The following is a 22,153-nucleotide window of genomic DNA, read 5'->3' on the forward strand; positions in this document are numbered from 1 at the left end:
CTATGTGAATCTTGTGACAGAAAGCTGGAGACCTATCTTGAATTCTATGAGGTATTAAATAATTGGTGAGATTTGGCCTGTGCGCTTCTGCTTTCCTGCTCTTCTGAATGGAGGAAAAAAAATAATGTTTGAATACTGGATTTTCCTTGGTTGCAACTGCAATTGGTCAGTAAAATGAATATATGTTAATTTGGACACTTTAACATGCAACAAGATTTTGAATAGCGGTTAACTGAGAATTTCAGCTTTTAAAAAGTATCACACTTATAAGTAGGCAATATGTGTTTCTATTAAATTGATAATATACTTAGTTTTAATTTCATCAGCCACCCTGAAATAAGATCAAACCTGTTTTGCCATTACTTACAAGGCAAATTAGTCATGTCTGTATTTCAATAAAGACTCTGCCTTCTTGTGGGGGTAAAAATGATCTGAAAAGATTAGGTCACCTCTTTGTCTATGAATCTTTAATACATAAATGAGTGTATATGTGTGTGTGTGTTGAATTAAATAAACTAGCAGAAGTGGGGAAGAAAAATGAGCAAACCTTATTAACAGGAGCTCAGTTTTTAGTTTCAACAGACTTAACTAGCAGAAGGGGAAAGGAAGACCTGGGGCTGGCTGCCAGAGAAACATTGCTGAGTGTAAACACTCCAAGGCATCTCAGAATGCCCTTATCGTAGGGAGCCCGAAAGTGTTTGCACGCTGGGTCTCTGCAGTCAGGAGCAGTCCTGCAAGCAAAGAGTGTTTATTGTGGATTTTTAGTAGGAAGAGAACCACAGCCAAGCTGACCAGAAAGACTGGAATTTCATCTATCTCTTTATCCCCTCCCCCTCTCTGTCTTTCTTTCTGTCGCCCACTCATTGGATTTCTCTCTCTGCCAGTCTTTTAAACCAGAGATTACTGGGTCAGTGACATTCATTATTTCTTTTATTCTAGTATGATCTCGTGTTCAGCCTCCTGGAGAAACACTGCTACCTGTAAGTATCTGCTTCAAGTTTGTTGTATACATTGAATGCTGTTGTGTTTGTGGTTGTAATAATATTTAACAGCTTCAAACATCCAGTTTTCTGCTGAATGTTGCAGCAAAGCAGTCAGACAGTAATTTTTGTACTCAGGATGAATGAAAGCTCAATTCTAACTCTGGGGGAAAACAGGCACTGGTTCTTGCCAGTATTTTAGAAGAATTTAACTTGGAAGTTAAGGATTCAAAGAAACTTAGTGTATCCTAATGTTCAAGTTGATACAGATTTCTCAACTATGCTGACTTTCTTCCACCAGCTTTAATAAAACTTTGTGCATTTTTTGTGGTTTTTTTTTTCTTTTTTTGTTTTTTAATAAAGGTTTAGAAGCACTAAGCAAGATTTCTTTTCTTAAAATTGTCTTTTTCCTAAGACACACTGGGAGAGACAAATGTGATAAAAAGCACTGGAAGACATAATGAAAATTTTCAATATTAGTAAGTCTTTCTAAAGGATATATTTCATTCAGCTAGAAGAACTTTTTTTAAAATGCATGTTGTAAAATTGTAGACTTTTATTTTGCAGTAGGGATCTGTGAGAGTTTTCATGTCATGTACATTCAGACAGCTGACTTCATTCATCTGAGTCAGACAGACGTTCATTGGTCATATGCATGTGTAAATGTTTATGTGTGTTTCTGAACACACACATACATGCTTGCACAGTTTTTATATTTCCTGTTGATTGCTATGCATTTATCTAGCTCCAAACTCTTACAACGTCACCTTGTAGGGATTAGTTGCTGTCCCTCTGTGTTGTGCTGAGACACTTCAACAAAATCTGTAGAAACAGGAAAAAACGTTTCTTGAAACAGTTACTAAAAGGGAATTTTTTAAGTTACGTTTTTGCTAGTTAGAGAATTCTGCTAGGTCATTATCTCAGCTAACTTAGGACTGCACACTACCTCGAGAGAAATGCATCTCTGCTGTTGACATGTGTCCAAGGTGTCTGTGGGAGACATTGGCACTGTAAATCACCAGTTGCTTTCACCGTATAAGAGCACACACACCTGCAGAAATTGTCCCATCTCTTTTCTCTTAACTCAGGTGTTACTGCTGTGGGCCTGCCAGCATTTTCATGATTCTTCCCTAGGGTTTATTTTGCATGCAACATGACTGCATGCAGATCGTTTTGACCTAGAGACTAAGGTGGTCTGGATTGGGCACCTTTAGATTTTGAAATTTTTTTCCAGCATGGATCCCTGCTCTGAGAAGAATTAGGCAAGTACAAGAACAATGGATTAAACAAGTCCCTGGACAATGACTTGAGTTGTTAAATGAAAGTACCTTCTGCCTATTCATTCCTCTAATTTTCTGCAGTCCTTGTAGTAGTCTTGGTAATATTAGTCTATGATAATATTAGTTACAGTACAAGTGGTCTTGATAATACATGTCTATTATAGTATTAGTTACAGTACAACAGGAATTAACTTATTCATGGGGAAAAGAAATGATTTCTGACTTCATCAATCTAACGGTGAATTTAGGCAACAACAACAGTATGTGTAGTAAAAACATCATGGTAAAATAGCACATGTTAGCCAAATAATGATACATTAAAAGTACAATTCACTTGACTCTACCTGTTGAGCATAAAGAGAAACTGAGCAGGTCATTTGTCATCAAAACTTTGCTTCTCTCATTTTTTGAGATTCTGTGGCAGTCAGTTGTAGACCAAGATTAATTTATTCCACACTAACGGCTGCATGGGCTAGAATTACTGTAGCTAGGGTGTCCCTGCACAACTTCATCCTATCGACTTGCAACAGGAGATCCTCAGGATGATTCAGCTGCCTTTTGTGCAGTTGAGTAAATAAACCTGAATAGACTACATCTGGGAAGTTGTTAAACACTGCCTAATGAAATGTGCTATTTCCATCTGTAGTTGCTACCATTGTGAAGCCTACAATAGTATTTCAAAGAACACTAATAACTAACCGTAGCTGGATTGTGTTTGATTTTCTGACAAATGTTGTCTAAAACCATGATGTGACTACATGAGCTGACAGGTTGCAGCTGCACTGTGCAGGCATCCTGAATGCATAAAGATATATATTTATCAATGGAAATTGTTAACAAAAGAGGAACTTGGTTTCAGGGTTCTTTTTTAGTGGCTCTAGATTAATTTTGGTGAGATGTGTAACTGATCTAGTGCATACTACTTGTTTATCAAACATCATCTGAAGACAACCATAACACATCTAAGTAACTTACGGATTTCACAGAAGGACCTCAGATCAGTTTGATTTGTATGTAGGGAATATCAAATTCCCAGTGGAGTCCCCTCACATACCTTTGGAAACCTAAATTTTTGTCTGGGCTAAATCTATCCTCTTTCCCTTAGACAGCTATATAAACAGGAAGGAATTGCTCTTTGGAGGCATAGTTTTTTCTCCCAGAATATAGCAGTAATCCTGGCAAAAAGCTCAAATTAGCATCTAAGTTTCACATATCTGAGACGCAATGAACCAAGCCAGTGTGTTTGTGGGAAAGTTTAAACCTTACCATCTACCAGCTGTTAAAATTTAAGCATTCGAAAAAATCCTCCATGTAGCATGTGCAGCAGATTGCAAGTCTTCTTTTGTTTAGCACTGCAAGATGCAGAACACCTGCCACTGAGCTTGTTTTTGTGAAGAACAATTTGCTAAGTCTTCCTTCTTGAAAATTCAGAACTTTTGCCATTACCCTCAAGGCTCATCAACTCAAAGCTCAGCCTCTCCCCCCTGCTCAGTTAACCAGCCAAACAATGGTAGTGCATAAAGAAATTATTCTAAAAACACCAAAATCAGATGCTGTGCTTCAGGTAGTTTCTACCTGTAAGAGGGAGTCTGCCAGAGGTGGAAGTCCACTGCCATTTCATTGTTCTCTACTTCCATGTAGAGCAGGGTTGGGTGTTATCTCATTCAACTTACTGAATACGTGCATACTGCATAACACTATGGAGATGTGCAATATGTCATTGGTACTGCATTTTACCACCACTGTCTGATGATTGTTTCACTGAAGTATCAGACCTTGCTGTTCATGGTGTAATGAAACAATGCCATTGTTGGACCGATGGTCACAGATTCCTTGTCCCTGCTTCCTCACCTTGTTATTCCTTATGCAGGAGGCTATTCCTGCTCCTTTCCTACGGGTTTTGACACCCTTACACCTATGGGTCAGAGATCTGTTCACTCTCTGGTAGAGCTGCTCTGATGTAAGTCAAGCTCATCTAGCACCTTGTGCATGACATCTGACCATAGCTTGCAAAGGTCGTGAAAAGGTCTGGGGCTCCAGAGCTGGAAGCCTTGTGTTGTCACGTTAGGTACTGAATGTAATGCCGTAATTTCTGTCTTCGCTCACCAAAGTTATGGGTCAAGGTGAAGCTAACAATTTTGTCCTTGTAACACAAGCACAAAGGTCACTGCCTAATCCTAGGCTGTTTGCTGGGTTTCACTAGTTTCTTTTCTATTCATTGCTAGGTAAGTGCTGAAATGAAATGTCTTTTCAAAGTCAATGGTCTTGGGATGTTTATTCTATCCACTACACTCCCTTTATCACACACATTTTCCATTATTAGGGGTAGTTTTCATTTTTATTTTTGAGTCATTCTCTGGGTGGATTAAAGGAAGCATCCTACTACCCACACATTGTTATAGACTGTTCTTCTTTTAAGATCAGTAGGTTTTATTCCCTCTCTGCAGTGCATATGATTAAACAAGAAATAAAAAGGATGGCTAACTAGTGCTTTTATTTTACTGGTTTCAGTGGTTTCCCCCTAGTTTATATTCCTCCTCACCCCATAAGTGGGAATCTCCAGGATCCCTCTCTCCCTTCTTATACAGAAAAAGCAGAAAAGAAGGACTAAATGAGTTCCTGATCTTTGCAATTGTGTCATGCCCTTAGAAGAGTACCAATATGATATTATAAACCAATTAAACCAGTAAAAAACCACAGTGGTTTGTATTAACATTTACACTGAGAAGTAGCCTGCTCCCTTTGATCGCCAAACCCCCAAATCTATTTCTGTATTTGAATCATCAAAAGAAAATTTGAAGTGGAAATATTTAAACCTTCTGAAAATTTAACTAGTCCTGGAAATGGCAAAGAGGTTGGTTCAGTCTGTGTTTCTCCTAGGCTGGTTTGACCTTCCCTGCAAACAGCTATACCCTATAGCTTTACATTCTCAAAGGAAAGATGGGAAATCAGTGAGCACTGAGACCCAGGAGGATGAGGGTCATGTGCAGGACAGTAACCTATGGATAGCATCAGTGGAACAACCTCACTGGTAGCTGCAGTGTTTTATGGACTTCCTCAGACAGCTGTCAAAAAGATGGAATTATTTCCTTTTCAGAGTAATTTCTGCATTGCACTCTGTTCCAGTTCAGTGTTCATGTGTGGTGGAGAACAGGTGACAGCTCTTAGTTGCATAATGATCTTAAAAACACATAAGGGGCAACTAAGAGAAAAAAAAAAATCACTTCATCTCTATATTCTCAACTTCTGTTATGTGAGACAGTTTTCTGGGCTTAAAAGAGTAGAGGGCAAAGGCTTTTTCATTGGTCCCTTGAGGAGAAAGTATTTACCTGTTCAGAAAATGTAATTTAGCTGTTAGTCTCTCACCTTTATTAAAACAAAAGCCAAGACTTAATTTTATTTGCTTTTGCAGTTGTCTTCAGTACTATAGGCATCTGTTAACAATAAGATCTCGATCTCTATCTCAAAATGTAAAGTACTTCTAACAATATAATCAGATCTATTTAACACTTGAAAGGGAACAATGCATTGTCCTCAAGATAGTCTTTAAGGGGGCCACCACAATCAATAGCTCTTTTTTTGTTAGACTCAGTCTGGGACTCTGACCTTCTCTACCTTTTCAAATGTATGTTGTGTAGTGGTTGAAGGATAAGCTGTTAAGAATCCCTGAGATTGATTGATTGAATGTGTTCCTCTCAGTGTTGCTTTCTCTCTTTATTTTCTTGTCCATCACTGCCTAAGCCCCACCACCTGTCCCCTTACAATTTAGCCCTGTTTAATGGGAAAGAGCTGAGCACTGCTCCTTAGACAGAAACCCCTCTGGCCTTACAACTTCTGGTTGATGCAGAAGGGGGACTCATAAAGACTGGAAAATAAAGGGGTTCAGGGAGGGATACTGAGTAGTCCTGTGGAAAAGAATAATTCATTTTTCAGCCTTGCATTAAGCTGTAATACTTGATATTAATAGTGCAATAATGTTTATGGTGTTATATTCAGATTTTTCTCCTCTGCTATTTGTCTACCTTTGCCTAACGTCAAATATGTTTTCAGTCTTATGTTGGCTTGTCAGCATACGGGATAGTTCTACACTCAGATTCCACTACTTAATAGCCTAAGCTTGGATGGATCATAATTTAGTGTACAACAGTGACAATATTATGCTGAGAATGAAAACTGAAGTCAGAAATTATCTCTGTAAATTGAAACTGTATTGGGTCTTAATCTGACAATCACTGTTAAAATAGCTGTAATGTGAAAGAGGGTAAAATGAACAAAACCAATGTTTTTCTACCTTACAGTATTCTGCTTTAATACAACAAAGAAACAAAAGAAAAAAAGAAATGTTAATAACCTGGATACATCTGATGTGCTTCACATCCTTCATCTCTTTTCCTTGATGAAGAAAGGTCTATTCACTGACCATGTAATGAAACACTTCTTGTTTCCTTACTTTGCTAAAAAGTGTACAGGACTTCTGTACACAGACCAAAGCTGAGAAAGGAAAACAAAGAAGGAAACTGTTATCTACCGCTCCTTAACTCAACAAATACCTTGCTGAATACCTAGTTTCTATGTGACCTATAATCCTTGTTTCTAGTGCATGGAACAAAAACATTAAATAGTAAACAGTCCAAGGGATGCATGTGTTAATTGCACATTCTGAAGCAACAACCCCCTAATTTAAAAGCTCAGGATACTTTCATTGCCCGGGGCTAAGTTTTAATTGCTGTAATAATATTTGTCCTGTTTCCTAGAAATCATGCAAGGCTGCTATTTGTTTTCTTTAATCCCATCCTCCAAAAAAAGAATCCTATGTTCTTTCTGTGTCTTGTATGTTTCCTAGAAATCACGCAAGGCTGCTATTTGTTTTCTTTAATCCCATCCTCCAAAAAAAGAATCCTATGTTCTTTCTGTTTCTTGTAAACTTTTTCTGGTGTTCATTAAAACAATCAGTCCAGCTCCCAGCCAACAACAATCATCCTCTATAATCCCCTTCAAGCTTTGCAAAAGAAGAGGGCAATTTTGGATCCAATCGTTCTGTGAAATCTCCCAGGCAACCAGAGATTTTGTCAGGTACAGAGAAACTCTTAAATTCTCATCCAAATCCGTTGAAGACTTTGGGTGTCATTGAGACTTGGCTCAAAGTCACTGTGATTATAGATTTTTTAATCAGGTTTTAGGTATTGCAAATGAGAGTTACTGGTGCTGTTTCTGATCTTATTTTCAGCTGTTTTGCACCAGTAGATAGCTATCTAAATAATTGGGATTAGTCTTTATTTACATCACATTATCCCTCCTCAGAATCACTCAGGAATCTGTACACTTATAACTTCTAAATAAATAAGAAGTGCTGGAAATCTTCCCACCAATGATTAATATTTGCATTCTTTGAAGTAAACTTTATTCATGCAGGAGTTGTAATGACAATTATTTTTTCTCCCAAAAATTATCTAAAATAACAGATCTACTTAACACAAATCCAGAGACACACAACTGTGCATTTCTACATATACCTCTGGATGGGTCCTGCACAGATACATACACAGATATGCAGTTTTCTCCAGAGTCTGCTGTTGGAAGGACACCTAGCTTTAAAGAACTCTCAGATGCTCTTAGGGACTTCATACAGTTCTCCAGGTTCCTGAAGCGAATGACCACTTGACAAATTGGGAAGTTTTGACAGATATTTTGTGATGATAACTCTACAGCAGTTTTTTTAGTTCCTTTTCTGCAGTGTTTCTTTCATCTTTTTTTTTTCTTTTCTTTTGGGAATCTTGAAAACCAGTTGTATTTGGTGAGAATGGTGATGTTTGTAATTAGCCATTGCATCATTTCTCACATGTGCACCAGCAGCCTGGAGGGAAAACTAGTTTTTCTGGCATTTGGAAGAAATTTTTAAAAAACCACATCTGAAGTTCTCTGTAACCCTCCCCTACATTGTCCCCAGTCTGATTTATCCCTCTGTTAACTCTACAGAGCCACATCCACCAGCTCTTCAGAGGCCCCTTCTCCCCTCTGCCTTCTCCCCGGTTTCATGTGCAGAGTGGGGCAGGGGTCTGCCAGCAGACAAAATGCTCCTCAAAGTTGCAAGGGTCCCTTGCACAATGCCTTGGACATGTCTTCAAGACTCCTTTTCCAAGCTCCCAAATCCTAGTGTCAGCTTGGCCAGTCTACCTCTAATTACGAGAAGGAGGTCTCTTTCTTTGTTGCCACATTTTTTATACCAGTATGGTTTTGTATTGGATTTCATGGGAATTATGGGAATTTGTATGGAATTTCATGGGACACTTTGCAGGGTACAATGCAGTGTTTTGCAAAAATATACCAGGTAGTTAACTTGGGTCCTGGGAGCCAGAGAGTTCTGTCATTTCACGTTAGAGTCATCACATGATTTAGGGTGTAAAAGACCTCTGCAGGCAACTGCTCCCACTCCTTGATCTCAGCATAGCCAGCTTTTATGCAAGTCCAGCTTCAAAATCACATAAGGCTACTCAGCCCTTGATAATTTTTTTTAAAAATGTCTTTGAGGGTGAGGACTCCACAGCTCCCCTGGGAAAGCCATTCCACCAACTGTGCTCACTGTGGCTTTTCTTTTTCAAATATCTGATGTGAATTTCCCTTGTTATGCATTTTGTGGGTTGCATCTTGTCCCTTCCCTGTGCACCTCCAGGTTCTCGGCACTCTTCTGTTAGATGTCTAAAACCAGCGATAAGTCATCTCTTCAGGCTGAACAGACCCTGCTTTCTCAGCCTCTTGTCATGTACCATGTTTCTCCATCCCCACTGAGGGGTAACAACTGATGTATGATGTATCACTGAACTGACAAGGCTGTTTTACTTCTGATATTGAGCTTGTAGGCACAGAGTGCTCCTGGAGATGTTTCACCATATAGACAGACTCTTAGAAAGTCAGTGAGGAAACAGCTTATTTTAAAAACAGTGATCCTCCTGATGAACACTATTATGTCATTAATCCTCTAAGTATATCTGAAACATTGTGGTGCATTTGGAATTAAATAGAGCCTTGGTCATTTATTCATTCTGGATACACAGGTGACATGCCAAGGGATTGCAGGGATGAATCGGGCTCAGCTGTGATATTAAGGGCAGAGAAGTAAGGAGACTAAGGAAGTCCCAGGCAGCCACAAAACATGTCAATGGCATCAGCAGCAGTTGTAAAGCTGCCAGAGAGCAGTGTACTGTCACTGTAGATCAGTATTAAGTACTGTGTAGCACACAGGTGACTGCTGAAGCAATGGCCTTCTTCACACAGAGGGGAGAATATTGGTCTCATGGCATTCAGTCCAAAACTTTCTGATTTTATTGCCATTATGTGCTGAAAGGATCTCTTGTCATTTCACTTCAGTATCATTGGATAAGTGATTGAGAAAGTGAGTTTATACTTCTCAAGATCGTCACTTGGCCACAGATGGAGACAGCCCTGCAGCTGGGTAAGATGCAGGGTAAGAAGAAGCAGCAGAGGCACCACCACCTATGCCTGAGGTTTATACCTGCATCCGGTGCTGGGGTTTATGGAGCAGGCACCAGAAACAGGTTGACCTGGGCTTCATCAGAGCTGAGGTGCAGACACCTCTTCGTGAATGACTCCGTCAGTGACTACTGGAGAGAGACAGCTGGCTTTCCCTTCTTGTAAGCACCTAATGTAAGGTGTAAAGAGAACAGTATACTCCTGACCAGTGCTATTTCTGAGCCAGTGATTAGGCTGTCTCTGAGCTATAACGTGTTTTTGTGGTAGCTATTTGGGTGGGAGAGAAGAAAGCAAAAACTCCCCAGGCTGTAATTTTAGCTTTTCTCATAAGGTACCCAGTGCCCTGTGAATAAAGGCATTTTGCACAGTAAATCAGTGCCCTGGCCTGGTACCATGGAGCATGAAGTTACTAGCATTATCGTGAGGTGTGAACCACTGGGTCTATGCTTCAGAATGATTAACTGCCTCTTGACACTTTGCCAGGTCCAAGTTGGAGCATAAAATTCCTAATGATTTTCTTCTTATCTGAGCCCCTCTATGGTTTAAGAAACTGGGTCTTCTCTGGAAACTGTCAGGCTCACTCATGCATTGCTTCTTCATCAGAGGCTGGAGTTAAAGGATTTAAAATCTATTGCACTCCCTGTGCCAGGAGCTTCCCGCTGGCCAAGGATCCTGGGATGCCTGAAGTCAGAGGAGACATTAGGCAGAGCATCTTCTTGAGACATATGCCAAGGAAGTTATTTCACTTTCCTGAGCCCTACCTTCACTTGGTTTGATGTAGGAAGTAGGAATAGGGCACAGCAATAGAGGTTTCCGCTCAGAACATCTCTCCATTTTTTGCAGCTGGTGTTTTAAGGAAGAAAAGGTGGTAGCTGATAAACGCTAACAATCCATGCACTACGTGATAAATGCCAGTCAGATATTCAGGTTAAAAGGGTATACTGGCTGCAAACCATACTTTCTTATTTGGAGGCTGATATGTTTTCCTCCCCCTCTTTCAAAGTTGTGCTTTATAAAACTGTGGACAATGTTTCAAAACTGTGTGGGTTTTAGGAACTGGAGTGCTGTCTCAGATGCGCTTATTGCATTTAAGTGCTATGCCTACCCATCCCACTTAGAAAGAAACAAAAATTAGTAAGTACTTTGCACACATTTACATATCTGGATTTTAGTAAAAGCTATCTAAGTAAACTTTTTTAAAATTAATTGAGATTTTGATTTGTTTCTGGAACATGTTAAAAAAACTTGACCATGGATTTAATTCCCTTTCGTCTGGCTTGAATTCTGCATTTTCTCTCAGCTTTTGATTAGACTGATCTGGCTGCATAATTTCAGACTAAAATGGAAAGATAAAAGTCTAGAAAAATGTAGTTAAGATTTGCGGACCAGACTACATAATCAGCATACATCTAACTTTGATCAATGTTAGTCCCAATGTCTTCAATCTTCAATCTCAGCTTAAGTGAGTGAACCTGTCTTGTGTTACTTTGGGAAGTAAATAATTTAAAATAAATTCTTAACTGCTTATGGTTTTTCAGTGAAACATAAAACTAGGTGAATAGGTGCATACGATGGTAAGCTGTTCAGAAGGTCAATCTGCCAGAAACAGCAGAGTGAAGATTTACTTACTTGTTAACAATAATGAAGAAAATAAAGAGATACATGGATTTGGGTTTTTATTCATTTTCAGGAAAGCTCATGGTTGGTGGTAGGGTTGTGGTTGAATTAGACTTGTGCAAACAAGTAGTCAGGACACTAAAAACTTAGAGGAAACTGAAGGAATGCTGATGCTTTCCTAGCCTGAAATTGTTATGAACTTATCAAATTTAATTACATTAATGTCATTGCCTATACTTTGGGCCATAGATTCAATTACTTTGGAGGGTTATAGAAATTAGGGTTTTATAAGGATTTCAATAGTTCTTGTTCAACATCGAAGAACTGTGTTTTTCTTATGAGTTTATAAACATGAAAGATGAAGATTAACTGTAACTGGGAGCATGAGGAACTTGTGTAGGTTTTTTTTCCTCCATATTATCTTTTGTTCCTTATTTCCACTAAATTTGCCTCAGAATGACTACTTTCTTTCTGTGAAAAAGAAAAAAATCAGCTTTGTCATGACATATCATGTTTCTATGATGACATCCTGGCATAGTTACTACAGCAGGAAGAGTAGAGAGGCATTGGCAAAGTGTTTTCAACTAAAGGTTGACTTTCCACCCCCTCCCCCCACCCCCCACCCCCCATTCAATGTGAGGGAAATGGCAAAAACCCAGATTTAACAAAAAGCCACTCTACCTTTATCCTCCTTCCAGGTATATTTAATCTATATGAATGCCTACTCCTGCACTTTCAAATTACTTGGATGCTCATATATGCCCTTTTATTGATATCTACTCTGTCCAGAAGTAAAAAAGGCCAGTAGCAATGGATCCTACAGAGCAAGTGTTTGTATATGCACACAGATCAAAGTTGCCTGGAATCCACATTGAGAGCTGATGCACTGAGAGAGAAGTCTCATTGGTCCAGAGCTAATTTTCTGAGCATCTGTGCACTTCATAGTATTCAAAGGTGAAAAGCTGCTGCTTGAAATGAACTGCAATTGTAAAAACAGGCAGGTTTTTGTGTGGTTATCCCCCGCACCCCCACCCCCCAGGTTGATCAATGCCTTGTCTCAATTTTCTTTCTTTATTTTCAGGATTAACAAACCCTAAAAGTACTCTGGGAACACATTCGTCATTTTGTCAGGCTTGACCAATGAATTTTATATAAACCCAAGGATATTTTGAGAGGACCCTGTCCAAATTTCTGTCAAGGAGTGCATCTTAATAGAAAACATGTGGTACATTGTTACCTGTGACTAACATTTTGGTCCTTCATTATACGGTGAAAATCTGCTGGCAGAGAAAAAGAAGACTTCTTATGTTAAGAAGATTTTCACTGGTGGAGAAGAGCTGGCACCCCCTTGTAATATGAAGCCCTTTGAGAAAAGCTGGTTGTTTCTACTGCTGTTTGTTGTACGAAGAGTTGTATGCTCCTCCTTTATTAGTGTCAACCTTGGGGTGAAAGTGATGAAGGGACAGTCTGTCTTCCTGTCCGAAGATGACCTCAAGTTTTCCATCCCCGGAGAGAAGGATGACTGCAAAGTAGAAGTTGTGATTAATGAGCCAATAACACAGAGGGTTGGGAAACTAACTCCACAGGTAATGGGGCTCCGTTGTGCTGCTCTGTGTGTCCATGTGCGTGCAGATGTGGGAGAAACTAGAAAGAGCTGCTTTACTGATTTCTTTTTTGGGAAGTAGTGGAACACATGAAATCAAATAGTCTGTGAGATTCAGCCTTTTGCTAAAAGTAGCCAGCTGACAGATAACTGCACTCCTTAAATCCAAAAGCTGAGCTCAGTAACATGAGTGCATAAAAGTGAGTTCAGTCAGTCTGTTTTCACAAGCAGAGAATGACTAGGTCAAAAATTTTGGTAAGCAGATATCCTCCAGTCTCTCAACTGTTTGCTTTTGTACCATGACAGTAATCAGCGTCCCGCGGGTAATGCATAGCCCTCTGGAGCATTTTGTATTTTAGTCACGCAGCCACTACTTAAGGAGCAATTAAGAAAAAAATCATCACATACAATAAGCTCATTGTGTACACCATTGTTTGCTCTGCTCTACAACAGCTAAATTGCTAGCAGATGGCAAATACATTAAAAAAAATCATGTTTTCTGTTAAAATTTCAAGCTTGTAGGAATAATGAAATGTATTTCACATATCACTGTTCTGCTACTCATCCACCTTACAAATCTCCTCACCTAAGCCATAGCAAGAAGGAGTTGAAAGTAATTGACATGAAGATGTAATGGTAGAGGTAGAAGATGAATGGTTTTAATGAACCACAACCGAACAGTTTTTGTCTGTTTTAAAAATTTTTTGTTTATTGTACCATACACTTCTATCTGTTTGTATATGTCTATTGTTTTAAACATCTGCTCTGAATTTTCTGGTGGTCTCTGCAAAGGCTGATGCAGGAGCACCAGTCTCAGTGATTTTTCAAAACTTCTAGCTTGGTCGTCACCATTATTTTTGCGGACCCCTGATGAGTATTTCAGCTGAACCAGCACTTGGAAGGAGCAGAGGCACATCAGGGAAAACAGGAGGCAATGAGCAGGGCAATGTATGATCTTCTCTAGAGACTGTCCCCAAGTGCAGTGCCTCTGCTGAGACTGCCACAGGGCTTGCTCTCTGCCAGCACAGGTGCTCTGACTGTAGTCCCCCCTTTCCACTTCCCCAGGCTAGTTTGGCCCATGAAGAAAAAAGAGAGAATTAATGTCTCATTGCTGGCAGACCTCTTCTGTAGGCAAGCTGGCTGGCCAAGGAAGTGACTTTGCTTTCAATTTCTGTCTCAGCCTCCATTATCCTTGTCCATGCAGTCCATGCAGTAGGACCCCGGTATTTTGAAAAAGCCACTTTGTCCTTTGTAACCTGACATGCTTTAAGCACAGGGTCAGCAGCAGCTTTCCAGAGATGCCAGGCAATGTGTATTTACCATACCTTATTTTCCAAAAACCCCTAGTGTCCTTGGCTTCCCGCACTCCCAACCCCACTGCTGTCAGGCGCCTGTCCTTCCTGGGCCTGGACAGAGCCCGGGCAGCGCGGCCTGGCCCTTGGAGGCTGCAGGCACACCTCGTCTGGGGGGGCGTCAGCTGGGTGGGAGGCCCTGGGGTACCAGGACAGAGAGGGGCTGTGCCTGCTGGTAGAGCCTGGGATACCTCCCCTGGACGGCTCCTGGCCTGAGTGCTGTTATGTTAGGAAAGGTGCCTTCCCCTCCTCTCCTCAGTAGAGAAGTGGGAGTGCCAGAGGCTTACCACCTTGCGGGGACCCCCAGGGTGACTGCCAGTGAGATAGGCAGTCTGGTTATCTCAAGTCATATTTCTCTGCCCGGAGAGCACTAGATGGCATTTGTGAGTCGAAGGCTTCTGTTTTAAATGACAAAATCCTCATCCAGACACTGAAAAGTGCTGCTTGAGCTGCCACCATTCCTGAAAAAAGGTGCCAGAGTCTGGCTCTCCCAGTGCCACTCACACTCTTTCTACCAGGAAGTTCTGCAGCCAGATAATGTCTCTGGTCTGATCTGTTTTATTGCCATTAAAGTGAGTAATGTCCTAGGAATGTATGACAATTTAATTACAAATTGTAATTGAAAAGCAGTTGAAGTGGAAAAAACCAAAGCTCGACAGTAATTAGGAAAAGATTTAGATCTCCTTTATCTTACCCAGCAAATTTATAGACAATTAGAGTTGCCTGTTCATATAAAAGGAAAACATATTAGGAAACATAAAACAGATGTTTCTTTTTGCAAAGCAGATTGTGTCTTATATACATACAAAATGACTGTCAGTCAGTGGTAAAGACCTTTGTGGAAAGGTCCTTCATTTTCTGTCCCATTGTTGTCAGCTAAAAGGTGGAACTAATGATGTCTTAGAAATAAATTAATTCTTTGATATGATAAATCATCTCCTCTGGTGTGGGCAGTCCCCTCTGATATGAACAGGGATGCGTCATCTAAGCAGTGTCTCATTATCAGGTGCACACCAGGTCTATATGTGACCAAAACCCCTACTGACTTTGACAGCTCTATATGATTTACGTCAGTGAAAAATCTCATCTTCAGTGTACAACATTAAACTACTGGAAGCTATAAGTGGCTTTTGTATATAATATACTTCTTTTTTTTTTCTTTAAGGTCTAAACTGTCACTGTCTAACTACCGTCCTTGATTTTTTTGTTTTTGGTAGGATATCACTTAGGACTATCCAATTAATAACTTAACTATCATCTTCCTTTATGTTAGCTTGTACTAAGAAAGAAAAGCCATTAAATAAAAACAAGACACTTGTTTTGTTTTGCTAAACACTGAAAAATAAAAAATCACATAGAACTGTGACATTTGGGAACAATACACAACAGAAGAGCCACAACACAGTCAAAACCATCATATAAGAGAAATTCCATTTTTCACAAACTGTTCTTGTTTTTCCTTTCTAAGCAGTCCCAACAAATAAAATAAATTGTACTTTCCATAGCACCATATATTACAGATTATTCCAAGATTATTTTAGGAAAAGTGGTAAATTCATGTATATGTATCTGATTATCAACTAACTCGTCACTTAAAAAAAGTAAAAAAGGACTTTGTACAATGTGCTTCATGATGAAAGTTAAAAGCAGACAACACATTTTAAAATCACCAGGAATACAGAACAATTATCACATAGCTTGAGCATCTGAGAATAGCTTCAGTGGAAGTGGACACTGACAGTAATCATGAAAGCCGGTAAAATCTAATTTTCTTTCCAGTATAGAAAGATGCAAGATATAATTCTGTGTAATGGTCAGAAAGAAACAAACCTAGTTCTTACATCCTTTCTGTAAACACATGAAGTAGTCTTGATGCACTTTGGTTAACTATGCATTAACAAGTAATTTAGAAATTAAAGTATTACTTTATTTTTACATTGAAAATGTATCTAAAGACTTTCTCTATGCAATGCATTTCCCGTCAACATTTAAGAGCCTCACTAAAATCCCCTTTCCATTTCACTGTCCTCCAAAAGGGTTGGAGAGATGTAGGTAATTCAAGCAAGACACTTCATCTTTTGGTGTATTTTAAGAAATGACTGGCAGTAAGAAATGACCTTTCTGCAAAAAGATGTGGTTTGTCAATCAGCTGTATATGTATATTAATCCTGATTAACTATGGCTTCATTAGGTTTATTAGTGAATGCTGAACAGATTTTACTTTAGTCTGTAGAAGTCCATAGAATCATGTTTGAATGAATACTGCCCATAAAGACTCAATCAAACCCACATTTAGTCTCACAGTGAGACACTCAGGAAATGGAGTGAGTAGGTTTTGCCTTCTTGCTGACAAGAGTATGTCCTGTCTCTCTGCAGTTATGAAACGTGAGTATCCTCCATCTGTGCCTGGGCTGTGTAGAGGTTCCCTGTCATCACAAGGATAACATAGGCATGGTTTTATTTACTAGGGGCTTTTAGCTGTTAAACTCTATAAAGAAATATAGCTACATGGAATTGTAATTTGCCAGACTTGCAAACTGGCTTAAGCGAGGACATAAGAATTCAATCCGTTCTCTAAAGAATGGGTGTGTCAGAACTCTCCAAAGCCATCTTTTCTCCATTTCGGTCAGGCATGTTTTCCTCATTGCCTTACTTTTGCAAGTCAACAAATCATTGAATAATACAACCAGTCTGAAACCAATGTCTGCCTTAGATGGTTAAATTGTGGCCACCCAGCTTTGCAAATGTGACCTGTATCAGGTATGTCATAAGAGTTAGGGGTTTTTTTAATTAGTTGGTGGACACAATATAGAAATTCTGCTTGCTTTTATGCTGTGGGATTACACTGACATTGGGGCTGGGTGTTGGTATGGCACAGAGATGATACATGATCTGGTAAAAGGCTGCTGGTACAACATCGGTATTCCACTATGTAACAAATCTGAGCTAGCAAAGTTTCCAGCAGAGAAGTTTCACTGGGTCATGTTTTTGTAGTCCAGTGGTAGTGGCCATAAAGCAGGATTTACTATATAATCAAGCTACTGCCACTAGAAACTTTAAAAGCTATTAAATCTAACATTATACTGCAGGAACTGCTTGCTTTTCAGATCCACTGCAGTTGTCCCACTGAATACAACTGGATCTGTAAGTCCACAGGCTTTGGTGGTAGAGAAGTGTGCGCTAGAATTATTTGTTGCACTGAGGGAAGGACTCGGCGACCAGCAACAATCACATTTATATGCCCATTCCCTTTCTAACTATAGAGTACCAGCAGCCCCACATTGAAGCGGTTGCTCTGATTCTCACTGCAATACCACAGAACGAGTGAATACCTATTCATAGAAGTAAGCTACAGATTAAGTATTTCCTTAGTCTAATGCATTCCTGCCAGAGAGAAGCGGAAGGGAAGCCATGAAATTAATATCTTTGAGAGTTCTACTAGTATATTCTTTCTCCTTCATAGGTTTTTGACTGTCACTTCCTTCCTAATGAAGTAAAATATACCCACAATGGCTGTCCGATTTTAGATGAAGACACAATCATGCTTAGGCTGTACAGGTAAGGACAGAGGGATGTCATACTTCATTGTTACCAGAAGCACAGCTGCCCTCAGGAAGAGCAAACAGTCCATTTTTCATGGCAAAAGCATGTTCTGCTGTACATGTCATAACTACTTAGATCCAGCAGCAGTGTCACTAGTCAACAAATGACCATCTGTTTACAGACATATTTCTCACAGTGTATTTCATCTATGCTCAAATAAAGTGTTTGTCAGTATTAATACATATTATGTATTACTTGCTTATTATAGAAACCAGTGATTTTTCTTTTTATTATTGAAAGTGACAACAGTACTTTCAGAGCACTGTATGCTGTTAGGGACACAGATCCTTGCATATAGACGGCAAGTAACCTCTTCCCTAGCACAGATACCCTCTTTACAAGTATGAGCCAGTGGGCAGCAGGGGCTGGCACCTCATGGTCTCTGTCGGTCTGGGGTTTGAGGGCACATGAAAGAAAGGGGTTCAGGTAATTCAGTTTAGAAGGTGAGGCCAAAGCCAGACCCACAGAGTGAAAAAAGACAGGGTGAAGCATAACTAATTTGTCTTCTATCACTGCAGATTTACAGAAACTGAAACATTTGTTGAAACATTCACGCTCCATGTGCAGTTGCTTGAGCCAGACTGCAACATCATCAAAATGCGCCCCGGTGCCCTGGAGGTCCCTGAGTACTATGGTCTCTCCAGAGCAATTGACAAGAATGTCCTCACTTTTGACTATGACAGGAAGATAAATCTGGATTGCACCATTTCCATAGCCTCTTCGGAAACCCACCTGCCTGCTCATGGACAGCTCATCACCAGGGACGTGCAGCAAGAGCAGCTTCGTGGAGACCAGCTACAGCACTTCTTCTCTGGCCCTAGTAAGATGTGCTTTAGTTGTTTGTATTAGCAGGGTCAAAGAGACCCAGCAGATTAGACCTGCAGCAGTGGGTTGCTTCAGATGTGCTGCGTAAGGGTGGGTCATTTGAAGTTTAATGAACAGCTTGAGCTATCATGGGAACTGAAAGGGACATGAAGCTGGTGTGGGGCACAGCACAGATCACAGATCTGGGTCAGTAACCCCTGACTGGAATCTGGTTTTGGCTCCTAGATTCCTAGACATGTGGACCAATATGACAGCTTTGGGAGTGCCAAGACTCAGTAGAAACAGCACAGGGAGACAGCGGAGGCAGCATCTACCCGAGAGACCAAGGGAGGCTGGAGCTGGAACATGGCTGTTGAAAACAGAATCCTGTAGGGGAAGTTAAAAGTCAGGAAAGGAGTCCTAATTCTCATTACACTGTTTTTATCAGGGTTAGTTTAGCTATATGAACAGGTTCCCATGCTGTTTTCTGCTCCAGTAACTGCTTTCTATTGCTTTTGTTGGGTTACAGAGCACACCCTGGGCCAGCAGTGCAGAAATGGAAGCTGCATGCTGGGGCTGGGAGTCATTCACAACACAAAAATGAGCTGCGATGAATTTCTGAGGATGGGGATTCGATATCGGCACCTTGATCCTCCCTCTCCTGACACCGATTATATTCCTGTGAGGTTGGATCTCACAGACAGCAGAAGTAAAACTCTGCACAAGGTAGATTGTTATGTAACCTTACAATATCTTGATTGTCTTCCTGGTTTTAAAGAAAATGTAAATTTGTTGCTTCTTTTCCCTTTTGAAGAGAGAGAGTGAGCCTGGAAGTTTGTTACATTTTTACAACATTGCCAACTGGGCAAATGAAATGCTTTATCTCCATACCTCTATGATTAGACCATTATCGCTACAGAGAAACACCCCTGGCTGTTTACTGGCAGACAGAAGTAGTTTAGCCTGACGGCACAATGAATTCTGGCATGATTCTGTCCTTTTGGTAAAGTACGATCTGCACTGGCTTCAACATATGTAGTAATTAATAAGTTAAGAGCTGTGTGAACATATTCAGTTAATAATAATTAATGGCTCGTGCTGGTTTCTGTCAGGTAAAGTTATTCATTAAACTTAGATCAAATTAAGCAAGTTGTTTCAGTCCAAAATTAAGGACACAAATAAGACTAGTGAACCTGGAAGACCTTTTCATGAGGTCTGAGTATTTACTTTAGGCATTTTCTCATTAAAATGTTTCTATTTTTCTTTTCAAAATAATTATTGTTTTGACATGTACCTCAATTAGCTATGTGAAGGTGATGGAAATTGAATTTATTTTGTTTGCTTCACTTTGTCTTTCAGTTGTCCTATTTTTTTCCTGTTATAGACTGAGTATGCGTGGCTCCCTGTTCATATTAAAGGTGCCAGTCCCAATCAGATACCCAAAGCTGCCCCGATGGCAAAGTTCATCCTGGAAGTAGATCAATTTATTTTAACCCCCATTACAACCACAACTGTTGATGCTGAAGACAACGAAACTCCAAAGTCCCTGCTTGTATTCAACATTACCAAGCCACCTCCACAGGGCTTCATCACTCATCTATCTGACCACACAAAACCTGTTGGTTCCTTCACGTGGAAAGATCTCAGTGACATGCTCATTGCTTATCAGCCTCCAAATAGGAGCCACACAGAGAGAAGGAATTATGAGGTAACAGTGAAATGTATAAGCATTTGCTATTTTTCATATCCTTAGGATTCAGTTAGCTGTAAATAAATGCATTCATACATCAGGATATTTTTCAGAAAAAAAAAAAATGTCTCTCTCCAGATCTGCCACAGAGTGCTGCTGATGTTGAATGTCTCCTACTTCGGGTACAGAGTTGCTTTATTTTTTCATTAACCAGTGCTGCTAGGTATTTTGTGTAACTCAGTAGCATGCCAGCAGTCTGAGAAATAAACAACAGGTTTAAAAAGGAGATGTAACAGGAAGATAAATGATGTAAAGGAGCATTTAAATATGCTGAGAGTTATAAAATAACTATCTAATAAGACAGTTACAAGCAATAAACTAAACAAAACAAAATGTTTGGTATTAAAGTGATGAAACTGAAGAAACAGAAAATCAGAGCAAGGTAAGCTGCAGAAAGGGTGAACTAGAAAGCAGAGGAACACAGTAACTTTGGCACGTGATGATGACAATGCATCTTTTTTTAACCTTGGCTGTCACAGGAACCTCCTTTCTGTTTCCTTAGTATGAGGATCAGTCTACCACATCTCCTGCTCCTTAAGGGCTTCTTCTCTGTTCTGCTTTCAGCATTGCTTGACTGCAGGTTCAAGAATTTGATAATTCAGGAGTCTGAAATTTTTGTTTGTTTTGTTTTTGTTTGGGTTTTTTCTGTGCAGGTCTGTATCTTTTGTTTCATACTTTTTTTGGTCCTACATATGTTAAAAGAGTAGGAAAGCCCCTCCCACCTTTAATTATTACTATTAAAGAAGCCTTAAGTTAATTACTGAGTTAATTGTACCCCAAACATCAGTGAAAATGCTTATCTTTCCCATTAAATTCAACACATTGCAAACTAACTTTTCCAGCATTCACTGTGAAATGCATAGAAGGAAGATACGTAATTTAATGCAGAACCTCAAAAGTTCTTTTCAGAAACTAGGTCAAGTTTAATTTGTTAACGTATTATCAGAAGCCTTTAAGATCTCTCAGGAAAAAAACACACTATATGTGTTTTGAGGTACAGCTGGTTTTCAGGGTGGTTTTTTTTCCCAATAAATAGCTTGTCTGTTTTCACAACAGGTGGAGTTTGAGGTTCATGATTTCTACTTTGAAAGGAGTTTACCAATCACTGTGCATCTTTCTATCAGAACAGCAGATACGAATGCTCCTAGGGTTTCATGGAATACAGGTGAAATCTCTTTTCTTCAGTTTATTTTGCTACAGAATTTATAATGTTTTGACAGAGACAGTTGACAAATCTCTAAGATTTAGTTTTACACCTGGAGTTTAAGGATTATTAAATGAAGGGAGTGTAAATCTGTTTTTTTTTCCTTTATCCATCTTGGGGGACACAAATTGCTACAACTTGAAAAAATCTTAAGTTTTAACTGGAATGGAAAATAAAGAAAAAAAGGCCTTACAGGAAAACCAGGATTCCTGTATATAGCATGTTCTTCAAGAACGAGCTGAACATAAGAGAGTGTAAATAGTAAAGACAAATACATGATGGAATAGGAGTAGTAGGGTAGTGTGTGAGAAAGACCAAGGCTCGTGGGTATTGTTAAAGTGGAAGTCTGCAAAAATGAACAGGTAGAAAAAAAAGGCATGACATACCACCAGTCATTTCAAGCCTGGAAACCTTCCAGGGTTAAGGCTTATTCAAACAGATTTATAATGCCTACATTGGAGATGGGGCAGGC

The 22,153-nt window shown here is 39.6% G+C and overlaps 1 protein-coding gene across 2 annotated transcripts in view; it reads left to right on the forward strand.

The window, feature by feature from the left end:
* The first annotated feature begins 783 nt into the window (after nt 1-783).
* The window catches only part of FREM1 (FRAS1 related extracellular matrix 1), a 75,084-nt gene continuing 53,714 nt past the window's right edge, over nt 784-22,153 (forward strand). For both annotated transcript variants that reach the window (XM_055791575.1, XM_055791574.1), the window contains exons 1-7: nt 784-980; nt 12,447-12,951; nt 17,784-17,878; nt 18,442-18,743; nt 19,257-19,453; nt 20,112-20,435; nt 21,534-21,642. In XM_055791575.1, the coding sequence (XP_055647550.1) occupies nt 12,721-12,951; nt 17,784-17,878; nt 18,442-18,743; nt 19,257-19,453; nt 20,112-20,435; nt 21,534-21,642 (1,258 nt within the window). In that variant the 5' untranslated portion in view covers nt 784-980; nt 12,447-12,720. The remainder of the gene's footprint in view (nt 981-12,446; nt 12,952-17,783; nt 17,879-18,441; nt 18,744-19,256; nt 19,454-20,111; nt 20,436-21,533; nt 21,643-22,153) is intronic.

Source organism: Falco peregrinus, chromosome Z (assembly GCF_023634155.1).
Source record: "Falco peregrinus isolate bFalPer1 chromosome Z, bFalPer1.pri, whole genome shotgun sequence".
NCBI lineage: Eukaryota > Metazoa > Chordata > Aves > Falconiformes > Falconidae > Falco > Falco peregrinus.